Raw genomic sequence first — 12,311 nt, forward strand, 5'->3', positions numbered from 1 at the left:
ACCAAGAAATATTTTGCCAAGGCTCATTTACACCCCTTTAGGACTCCTTTACTGTACAGAGGACAAATTTGAGTCCATAAATGCCCCAGGGACTACTACTGTTTATTTGCAACTACACAAAGTAGGTATCTAAGGCTAAAATACCATGCCAACGGTGAATTTGTCAGCTCCTGTTCGTTTATGACCTCGTATTAACRATGCTCCATCAGTACACGTTTCCTAGCTTCAACCTTGAGAACTCATTTCCTCAGTAAATAAAATAAAACAAGGAGTGTGTGACAGCAAAACTGCCACAGTAGATTAGACTTGGAAGATACCTCCTGTAATTCACCAAATCACAGAAAGAGCATGACATCTTAACTAAGGCAGCCACCAGCTTTCTCCTCCCACCTGCCATTAAGACACTGCTGAAGAAGAAAGCAAGAAATATACTTTCATTGGCTGCATCTAAACAACTGTCGTGCTCTGGAACAGATTGTTAGAATGCTGATTTTTTTCAGCCACCCACATTTCAAGCTAGAAAGCTGATCTTCARCTGTAACATAATACTGGGTTTCTAAAGCACAACAGCCTGTCAGGTATAAGGTGATTTATAAAGATAATAAAAATAAGTTAATAAAAACAAAATTCTGCCTCACTTCCAAAAGGCAAAATTAAATAGAATTATCAGCAAACAGATTTCATGTTTTTAAATGGTATTAGTTTGCTCACTTCCTACATTTGCTTTCTGCCTTCAGGAAATAATTTTATSTATTGCTACCTCTACCTGCATCTTCAGGAAACTGAAATGCTACCTCCACCAGATCCTGAGACATTTCAAGACTATCAGAGCAAGAAATAACTGTTACTTACCGATAGAACATTGCAAAGGAAAGATTCATGCGTTTGATGATAGTCAAGAATCAATGAAAATTCACTGTCCTTGACTACAAGAGCTGCATGTATTGCTTCTTTTTCCCCTGCCTTCCTTTTACATCTCTGTGTGGCTGTAGACATACGATGCAGGGTGGCAGAGTTCTGACATTTTCCTACACTCATACTAACAGTTAACGACTTCYAAATATAGTATTTTGGGAGCAAGGAACTGTACATGCATATTTACCAAAGCAGATGTTGTAGAGTTACTAACAGGAAACAAACACACTTCAGAAATTGCAAAACATTTACAGATGATTTAGATGTGTAAGAAGACATCATTTCTTAATTGTCATGACACATTCTCACTCCTAGATAAAATTCTGACAAATCTCATTTTTCTGCAGTTTGGTTCTACTCACACCTCAATCACATCCAAAGACGCAAATGTCATGGTGTGATTTTTGGTGCAGAGTGGACAGAAGCCAATGCCAAGATGCAGAGCAGTTTGGTGCTCATATGACCCACTGAATTCATACCACAAACTGGAACCTGGATTTCCCCTATTAGGGCTACGAACATGGGGTAAATGCCTTGTCTTGTCCTCTTCTGCTACGTTCTATAAATAAGTATTTGTTAGGTTCACACTAGAGTAATCTTCATGATCAGGAGTCCCAGGTTCAAATACTATGCTAAAAATATGGGGGAGTGAAGTAGAGCAGCGCAAAAAAAACAAACAAACAAAAANNNNAAAAAAAAAAAAACAAAAGCGAAAGCGAAAAAAAACAGAAGAGCTCCAATAGGAAAAGCTTCCAAAACAGAGTAGTCCCACACATGACTATGTTGTGAGGGAAAACTGGAAAAATGGTATTGAACTGGGGATGTATTTCAGCATCTGCCACTATGCGATTTGCTTCAGAAACACTCCAGAGCTACACTCACAGGAGGTAGCACGTGACCCTAATTTGCACTGGTCCACTGTTTTTCCAAACCTAATGGTATGCTCTAACTTACAGTTCTGATTTTTTTTTTTTTTTTTTTTTTGCTTTCTATCTCTAGACATTTCTTATGAACTATTTCAGACTTCAGTAGAAAACTCAAACATCCTATTAGTTCTTAAATGAACTGCAACCTAACTTTTATCTAGCAGACAGGAAAATCAGAATCACTATATCCATTTCCCAAAAGCAAAACAGCGAAGACAAAACTATTTTCTGAAGTCAGTCAGCAGCAGGTGAGCAGCAAAGAAGCAAGAGGATAATGTGGTCTCTATAGCACTATAGTGCTGTACAGTGCTCCATGCAACACAGTATCTTAACTCCCCATAAGAAAACGGTGAGTCCTGACATGCAAACATACTGGCAGATGCAAAGCACTACAGAACAGACTAAGATTGGTACTTCTAGCAACTCAGGTCTGAGTAGTCTAGCTAACACCTTCAGGAGCCACCATCCCATACATTATCAATTATGTCATATTCTCAGAATATTCATACTRATGTACAATTTGTAACTATGCTACATGTTATTTAACTAACCTACACTATCAACAGCTACCAGGGTCCTCATAGGAAACTGCAGCTTTGAATTCAGCTCATACAAGAGCCTTCATCAGGAACAATTACCTCAAGACTGAATACTTTTCTTAAACGTATTTACAGTAATGCATATGGTAAGGCTTGATGAAATGTGATGGCCTATGCCATGCAGAAAGCTCAATTAGATGGCRTTTACATCTGTGAAAACTCCCTGTGAAAATCCACATCAATATATACCACCAGAAAATGTAGCAGGCATGAAAAAATACAAGTGTGACRGTATTTGAGTATCTGCACAAAGGTAATTTGCAAATATGTGGCTCTCAAAGCTTTTCCCTTGAAGGCACAAACATCTGACATATGATTAGCACTTAGGACTACACACTTCTATAGGTCCTAGCACAAGGTCTCTCTTAACTTATTGTCARAGGCTCAGACCAGCTCTGAGAGGCAGAGTTATTTACTCTCCTCACATGGCACTCTGGAGATTTACAGCACTAAAGGGAACTAAACACTAAATAGGGAAAACAGATGAGTATTATAGAGKAGTAGATCACCGCAACAGAAGAACCAGGCATCAGACAGAAGTCTATTCCGCACTACAGACAGCAACATTTTCAGGCTAAGGTCTTATGGGATTTCGAATTTGAAAAGACACAAAAGCTGGGATACTCCAGATTTTAAGAAGCAAAAAMGCAAGCAACATCTTATCAAACATAGTTTATTTTTCTGCCTCAGGGAAGCACATCTGACTGATTTTTCCTACTTAGTTTGCAGTACTCTCCCTTAAAAATGCCCTGATGGGAAAAACGAGCCTTGTGAGAGAAAGCTTTAAAAATTAACCTGATGGGGGAAACCAGATTAATTACCAAGGCCTGAATCAATTCTGTGTCCACTGCAAACAGAATCCCAAGTTCCATAAAGACATAAAATAGAGAGATTTGTTTCTTTAAATGCAAGACAATCCTGCTTGTATTCTTTCATTGTTCTACTTCACCTCCTGTTCTATCTTCTTTCACTTACCAAGGGCTTGGTTTCATCTTCGTCTTTGAAATAGTAAAGCTGGTCCCCCTTGAGAACAAACCAGCGTGTGTGCCAAGTCTTGACAAAGCCTCCTTGCTTTCGTAGCCACCCACACTTAACGGCACTGTGCCGTCCTTGGCTTGGTAAGGGAGTCTCTGCAGAGCCGTTGTGTTCATCCATACTGGGACTGAGCAATTCTCCTGCTGAGAAACAAGTGAGAAGAATCAGGTTTTTATCCAAGCAATAACCTTCTCGTTTCAACACAGATGAAGAATAAATATGCTCCAACAACAAATGTGTGCTAGGAAGGCATTTGCCATCTGCTGCTTAGTCTCATACTGGCACCAGTCAGCTAAGAGATGGTGATTATTATTGYCATTTCTAGCTGAGGAATGAAACAAGTCGTTTAAAAAGAAGGCAAGCAGGAAGGCAAGATGGAAAAATTTTCCAATGTCACACATTTTTCATAGGCAGCAAGCAAAACATGAACAGTTACTTCAGATGAATTTTGCGGGATTTTAAGAAGTAACAAAGAATGAACTGATCATACGTCTTCGCAACAAGAAAAGCAGAGTGCTTCTCACTACCAGACCTCTTCATTTAATACTCCCTGACTGTCTTTACCCCACCAGAGAGCAAGACTTTTGATAAAGTCCTTTTAATGGATGATAGCACAGAAAATAAAAGGTTAGCTGCATATCCCACCTTAAAACTAATCCCCTGATCAAAATAGGTGTGTATCCAGCTATGTTTATTACAGGCACTTTGCAAATTATGCAAAACTCTGATACAMCAATTCAAGACGTAAATGTGTCAAGTCTGGGTCTTAAGCACCAAATTGACTTAAGTATCGTGTGCCTTTCGTCTTGAGAAAACTATACTTTTTACTCTAGAGAGAGTCATGAATCTTCTAGATGCATTTTCTACATGCACTATATAGTCACACACTACATAGTCATGATATAGTCAATCTTTAGAGTTAAAAGGCTCTTCCTGATCCCTTATCAAGTCTCASGCAGAACAAACTCGGGATCTTCCATGCCAGAAGTTCTGAAATTTTCAGTTCATATACAAATCAAACTGAAACCCAAGAGTGAAAAACCCTGCATGCTAAAACAGAATATGAAGTGACTAAACACACAAAAACACCAGTGTGCAAAGTTAATTGAAATTTCACTGGTTTAAATGCTCAAACGACAACATACATACTCCTTTTCCTTCTAGTTTACCACCAATCTTTGCTGGGTCAGGAACTTACACAGTTGTTAGGGCCTGTGAAACCTTGCTTCAAAGGAAAGTTTATTTATTGTTTCTAAACATCAGGGTGGGAAAAGAATAAAGCCATCTAGACATTACAAGCAGAGAGGTATCTCTAACAGTGTCTGAACTTGAGCTTCCTCTCCTAGCTTTGGCAAGACAGATCTGCAAGTCTGGTACTTGTGCCTTGGTCACTTACATAGAATGTATACCTTTAATAACATACTAACAGACAGCCACACTGCAAAGTTACATGCTTAGCTTTTCAGGAAGATTAGAAATGGTGATAAAAATAAATAAATCAGAATTAAGAGAACAAATGCATTTAACAGACTAGCWACCCCTCTGACAGTGTAATAAAATGTGAGTACTTTGTCTAGATCATATTACACCACTGTGAAATAAAYCGCAATGCAATACAGCAAGAAGAAATAAATCATACAGAATAATACATTCCAGTCAGAAATGCTTTTCAGCCCATTCTTCCTTTGGTTCCTTTCTTCCAACCATTCACGCTTACCCTCCTTTTGATTAACTTCCACAGTTGCCATTTCCACTGTGTGTTAACACCTCCTGCTTGTAGCATCTGCAGCCTGTCGTTTTCCGTTCTTCGGCCCTGATCCTGGAATCTGAGCTGCACCATTAAAACATTTTACTCATCTGTCCTGTGCCTCTGAAGTTAATGGGCCTCAACACAGGTCTCACTGCAAAGTGCCAATTGCAGGACCAAGACTTGAATTGCTCTGTACTCTTAGAAAAACAGGAAAGGGGAGGAGGAGGGAAGAGAGCGCTCTCTTGCCTCTTTAGAGTTCAACCAGAGTCATTCAAAATGCTTGCAGTTAAGTTTGAGTAGAGAGTCCCCAGAAAATATATGAATGTGTCTGGTCCTCAGTAGRGCAAAGGTTTGCTTAAGTCTAAGTTTACAATTAAGCCTTCCCAAGAATCAACTAGCTGATAAACCTTCAGACCACACTGACAGAATACACTGACTCTGTATTACCAGAGTAAATGCCCAGAAAAACTGTAGCTCTGGGGCTGCAGGGTATGTTAAATATGTACTGCAGTGCATTTCCAAACTGGACCTTGCCACACTACAACTATCTTCTCCAGATCTTGAGCCACAGCTAGGGATATAGCTACCTTCAAAAGAATTAATAGCCTGGTTACTCAGTGCCTTCCTTGTACATGTGTCTGCTCCCACTTCAGCAAGGTTGGGACTCTTTTTTTTTTTTTTCATTTTGTGCTGTCATAAATAACTATAAGAGTATCAAAGCAGTAGCCAAGAAGCCTCCAGCACCTTTACACTTCATCCTTGTATGACCCAGCACTCTCACTTAGCTATTCAGTGAAGAATAGGTTTTAAAGTAAAATTATGTGCAATTAGAAATGAACAAATAATCTCCAAATTTACCTGTACTATGGTAGGGTTTACAAAATATTCTTGCAACCTACTTCTGCTTGTCATCCTATGTGGTGAAAGTACACACACATCTGTATTAAACAAAATCATTCAATCCAAAAGAAAATGTACTTAACTCATAATTGGCAACCCTTCAATCCAAGCAGAATGTCCCCTGGACACTGCCCATTTCTAGCTGGGCCCACCAATTCACATCCTCAGGACGCAAATTAGCAAGTATTTCAAGGCAGGTATTAAGAAGAATTACTGCAATTAAACTACAGAACAAAATCATGAACTTCAGCTTTCCCCTGTTCCTTGCTGCACAATTACAGAAATCCCAGGCCCCCAACTTCAGCTAATGCATTCAGTTAATCACTAGGACTCTGCTGCTTGGGCCAGCTTCAAGGTGTGTATGTGTGGTGGGGAAAACAACAAAYGTACAGTTTGAATACACTAAGTATTCATATTAATACAGTGTTAAGGGAACCATGCCCTTATCATGCTTGGCATCACAAACAAGAATGTAAACACCAGTCAAAAAGTTAACCACTTGGATGAAAGGCTATTTCTTACTTCTTTTCCACAAAGACACAATTCACTGGTGCTGATACCAACAGAGGAACAAAGCATTTGGATTTTAGTTGGTCAGCAAGAATGTTATTAACATTTATACTTTTAAATTATTGACAAAATACTACAATAAATGAGCTGTAGGAGAGATGATTTAAGTCCTCACAGGTAAAATATGTCATTTTATTTAAAATAATGTAGCACTATATCTTTGGATGCTTACTACGTAAATTCAGTTGTATTATTTCATTCATTGATTTAATTCTCCTCAGCAGTGAAAATTCCAACCACCTCACTTGTATTTGGCAAGGGAGCTGTGATATTCAGTCATGAGACAAGTTGGTTGTTTTCCATCTCTCCCTTCCTTTCAGAATCTGCCTATTACAAATGAGACAGAATCAGAAATTCCAACAGCTGGGTTACTTGCACTAGTTGTTTTCACAGCTGTTTCAACACCAAGATCATAAAAACAAGTTGCAGAAATATCAGGGTGCTGGCTCTGATGCAGAGAACAGCAAGGTGCAAGGAGTATGTAAACAACACAAGATGAAGCATGGAGTTACATAATACACTCCAAGTCCTCTTGCTGTCATGAGACCAGGTAGCAAGCCATGTATTTTCAAGCACTAAGCAAGCACACTCTTCAAACCATTCTTGTCAACGGGAAACGCAACTTGTACTTTCCACTAGTCAGTTCCACTGATCTRGCCACCTTCCAGCCTAAGTAGCAACCAGAACTGAACAAGTTCTGCATGGTCCATTCATCAGGCTTTCTGTGGGCAAACTTGCCTGGCCTTATCTGGACACTAGGAGTGCAAAATAAATAACATGGAGTGTTCCATGACATGTGTCTGACACACCTGTTATTTTTAGCCTGTAGACCCCACTGCTATCTGCTCACCTCAGTTCAGTGTTATCTTTTCCTGTAAGAGCACCTGTCCCATTCACAAGAGCATAGGAACCAGGAAACTGCACTTACATTTTGCTTGCTCATGTGGAAGGGCTGTGCCAGTGCCACACAAGGAAAGCAGGGAARTGTTTCTCCTCAGTTACCACTCTCAATATTTGAAATATGGAATTGSGCAGCTCCCCAAATGCCAGCATTTCGTCAGGAAACAGTCAAACACAACAAATCCACTTACGGTGAGTATTCACAGGCCTGCATCAAGACAATACTTTTAGCAAGAAACCCTGCTGGTATGGAATATATTTTTACTTCCATCAAAATTTCTCATGGGTAAGATACATTTCCAGTATGCAAAAATGCATGTATATTTATCTCCAGAAACCCTTCTCTCCTTTATTCTTGCCAACCCTCAACTGCTGTATCAGGTCCTCTGCGGCCAGGGATCAGCCTGCCATGACACAAATCAGGAACGAAAAGCCACYGAGTCCTTTGTCCAAGGGTTAGACTTCTCCAGCCTGTCCCAACAGCCTCCAAGTCTAATCCCTTCTGCTCCTCAGACAGGAGGCACCACAGCACTTACCTCCCTGTATGTCAGGTACGTTCAGAGATAGCAGTGAAACTGCAGTTTCACATGGACAGCGGCCTTGTTTCATTGATGAATTTAAGAGCTACATATGCACACATCATTCATAAAAATCTTTGACAAAAGCATGCTACATAAAAAATTCAATTACTTCAGTACTGCAACATTTATGTGAGCAGACATAATTCATTTTCCAAGTGATGYCCAACTGCGGTTCCCTTTCTATTTGTTTTCAGTGAGTTATATAGACTGTAAGTGCCGAAGTCTAAGGTTATCGGCATCTTTCAGCTACTGAGTATTGTCTTTGATCAGTCAGATTCCTATCGATTTCTATTTAGTCTGGATAAACAGCAACTTCATAACACTGTGTAGTATCCAAAAAGATTGTCTGCAGTCATGTTATTTGGAGTACGTCTCCAAATCTGAACTGAATCTCTGCTACRTAAAGGCACACATTTGTGAGCTACAGGAGGTGAAAGACCAACCTACTTCTTACCATCAGGCACTTCGAATCAGTCAATGCTGATCTGGTGCATCAACAGTACATTGTAGATGGAAGTAAAAATGATGTCAGTAGTTTAAAAAAGTTAAAAGGGAGCTGACATTATGCTAATGTTCATCAACAATTTTATGAGATGCATATTGCAAGGAGCCTCTCTGAAGTTCTGCCAATACAAGGACAGATTTTAAAGTATTCCTGTACTATTCTTATTCAAAAGCTGCAGAGCTCCTTTGTCAGTAGCTCTCCACTAAAAGCCTTTAGMATACATGTCAAACTTTAATTATAAAGAAGCAGGATAAGACAACCTGGCTCTTTGCTTATAACAGATTAGTAGCCTCACAGAAAGGGAAATATGGGCAGAAAAAAAATAACTTTTATCCAGAACTTGTCCTGAGACATCTGACCAATCTTTTGTACCACTGGCAGTAGCACTACTGATCACAGATCCATCTGGCTGTTTGGGATTCCTCACTCCCATTTTCATCCTGTCAGAGAGTCTGAAAATACTTTGCTTGGGGGTATTTCACTCCTGAGGCCTAATTATTTTTCAAAAAAAAGCAGAATGTGAAAGCTGTACTGCTCTGATTTTAGGTCTGCTCCAAAGCCCAATCAAGTTAATAGAAGGACCTGCATTACTTCTCAATGTATTTTGGAATCTGTTCCAAAACCAAGATCCAATAACATTGCCACAACACAGAGGTCTTGCCGAAATGTAACGCTTACTACACCATTTGCATTCAGGTTTATGCCAGAACCATCTTAAACAGATATTCATCCACTAGCCAAACTTTTACAAGCATACAGTTTACTTACAGGAATACAAGTTATAAATAGCACAAGCAAAAAGGGACTAGGGATTTATAAAGAACATTTGAAGGTATTCAGTGCCCACTGAATTAGAATGGAAATTCATTACCCGACTCCCTCGGGCGCCTGTGAAAATTCCAGCTTCTGTGTGTGCATATTTATCATCTTCTGTGGTTATTACTAGTGTTAGTGTAGATATACATAGTCCAAAACCCATAAGGTCTGGAGACTAATACATTTCCCGTTGCCATAATCACATGGTATCAGATAGATTTGTCCTGGCATAAATCTGTCCATGGCCTAGGGTCACTGATGGGCATTAATTATAAATACCTTTTCAGAAATAGGCAACACAGACAGCTCAAGTGTCTCCCAAAACTTCTGCCCTGTCATATTCAGGGCAGTACTCAGCCCAAGCTGGTGGATGGGAAGCTGAAGAAACATGCCAAATTACTCTGCAACAGCTACTGAAATAGCAGTGAAAGTGTGATGTTTCAGTATTCATGTGGTCTTTGATACAAAACACCGGTAGATGAGGGAACTGGAGAATGAGTAGCTCTGCCCATCTTTGTCTTTTCAGCAGTCATCATTGAACTGAGCTTGGAGTCCCTCATAAACGCATKATTTCTCTGCTTGACAAGTCTTGCTTCTTTCTCCAACAAGAAATAAAATCATACTGGCCTCCTTTGCAAAGAGCATAACTAACATCTTACTCCATTATTAGGTTATGTATTTTTAATAATGTACTTTTAAATGTCCGCATTCTCAGTTAACTGTAGCTATGTAAAGCAAAGGAACCGTAGTAGTACTGTGAGTAGACCATCACATTGTTAGAATAATATTTTGGGTAATTGTCCTAGGTTATCTTTCGCTACYTTTAGGTCCTGCTCTAAATTCAAACAGCAATGTTTGAACAGACACCTCCCCACTTCTCTTTTCTTCTGGCACTGTTGCARCAGCAGCAGGTGTAATGAAATTGCATTCTGCCCGATGCAGACACTGACARCTAAAAGTGACGCCTTCTCTTTTGTCCATTGAAATGTGCTATCTGATTTAGCAGTTATTACAAAATGTCACAGCATAAAAGGAAAGATTTTGAAGCCTCAAAGAGCAACTTGAAAGGATAGCACTGCCTCTGTTTTGCTTTACAAGTTACTTGTTGCTCATAGCTCATGTCCTCAATTTTTCCTCACTTTGCAGGGCAAAGTAGCACAAGGTTGCTGCTGCCAAYGTGACCTCACACAAGTGAAGCCACAATTAAGGCAGTGTAATCCCTCACCTTCCACGTTTCTCATTCTGTGTAAGACTGACAATGCTATAGAGAAGTACAYACAGCTGATTATCAGCTGTAAAAGTCTAATAAATGTAAATGTAAGCTTTCAAACAGCATGTAGAAGAAAAACTGGTATTTGAAGRATCAAGTGATGAGACAAAGACAGAACAGTTGGCAAGTCTCAAGCTGAAACACTAAGCAGTGAAAAGGTCAGGGAGCAAGTCAAAGGCAGCATCTGCAAGAGCAAAAAGATGTTCTTATTCCCAGATGTCAGTCTCAACCAATGGGCTGCCACACTGCCTCTGAATATCTGACACTGAAAAACCCCAAATCCTGTTTATGGCTTCATACTTTATATGGAGAAGGCGATCACAAGGGCAACTTAATTCACACAAGTGAGCGATGAATACTTCAGTATTTACTGACTTCACTTCCAAAAGAATTGATCAGAGCYGTGTCCAAGCATGATCTCAGCAGATAAGCTCTCAAAATATAAAAATAATCTCTGATACAATTATTTGTTCTCAAAGACTGATGGCATCTGAGTACAGATGTCACCAGCATTCTGACATAGTAAATTACTGGTAATGGAATTAGGCTGTAGACCCTTTCAGGAAATCCAAGACAACAGAACTATGTTATGCTTTTATTTACAGAAAATGTACAAAGCCTGAAGTGCTGTGAAACTGACCAAAAGGATTAAGATGTTACAAATTACATTAACTAYGCATGCTGACAGACATTAAAAAAATTTTTGAAAACAGCAATGTTCTCCTCCCAAACCTACTGCAATTAAGCACACTCTTACTGCATTTAATTCCAAGTGCTCCTTAGTAGAAAGCCTGAGGATGATTAAAAAATGCAATATACTTCAGTCAAAATAGGAACAACAACCTACCAAAAAGAAAAAGAAAAAAGAYAGCAAGACAAAAGATTTCCTGAAGTGAAGGCACACATGGGTTCTGCAAAAAAGGTTTGTGATTGCTGGTGAGTGGGAGGAAGGAAGAGGAGGTACATCTGCTACCTACACTGTATGTCATATTCATCTCCTGCTCATAGCTAATACAGTCCAACAAAGTCTCAACTCTGGGAGTAGAATACTACCAGAGCAAATACTGCCTGGCCAGAGCAGAGAGACATTTCAGAGACTGGATCCACAGCTCTACTGATAAAGAGCAAGCTCAACAACTCAGCTAAAATACAGATGCTCAGAGCAGCGAGAAACTTTTTTTTTTCCTAGGTGTTTCTGTAGAAGCTGCAGTGGAAACAGAGGAACATTCAACCTACTTCAACTCACAAAGTTACATTTTAAGACTCCAGTTAGCTCACATCTGATTAGCAAAAGTCAGTGGACTTCTTTTTTGACATATCTACTATAACACTACAACAGCATTTCTTGTGAAATGACTTCCTTCTGTTTTGTTAATTAAGAAGTAATGTTTCCTTTCCAGCTGAAAGAAGTTGAAGTACCAGCAACATTTGGTATTCCACTAAGAGACCCTCTGAAGCACACTCGTCTCACGCTTGGAAATGTGTTCCCCAGAAGTACCACATGATCTCTGAAATGGGTAGTTGGGAGCATCACACCCAGCAGC

General features: G+C 39.5%; 1 protein-coding gene across 2 annotated transcripts in view; it reads right to left on the reverse strand.

Moving 5' to 3' along the window:
• Positions 1-12,311, reverse strand: part of ARHGAP24 (Rho GTPase activating protein 24) — a 239,361-nt gene that overhangs the window by 199,621 nt on the left and 27,429 nt on the right. The window contains exon 2 of one of the 2 annotated variants that reach the window (XM_085306286.1): positions 3,416-3,615. In XM_085306286.1, coding sequence (XP_085162412.1) covers positions 3,416-3,595 — 180 coding nt within the window. In that variant the 5' untranslated portion in view covers positions 3,596-3,615. Of the gene's footprint in view, positions 1-3,415; positions 3,619-12,311 lie in introns of both variants that reach the window. The other variant, XM_085306291.1, reaches the window with a different exon arrangement.

This window comes from Rhea americana, unplaced genomic scaffold (assembly GCF_003343005.1).
Source record: "Rhea americana isolate MKP2758 unplaced genomic scaffold, rheAme1 scaffold_237, whole genome shotgun sequence".
Classification (NCBI taxonomy): Eukaryota; Metazoa; Chordata; class Aves; order Rheiformes; family Rheidae; genus Rhea; species Rhea americana.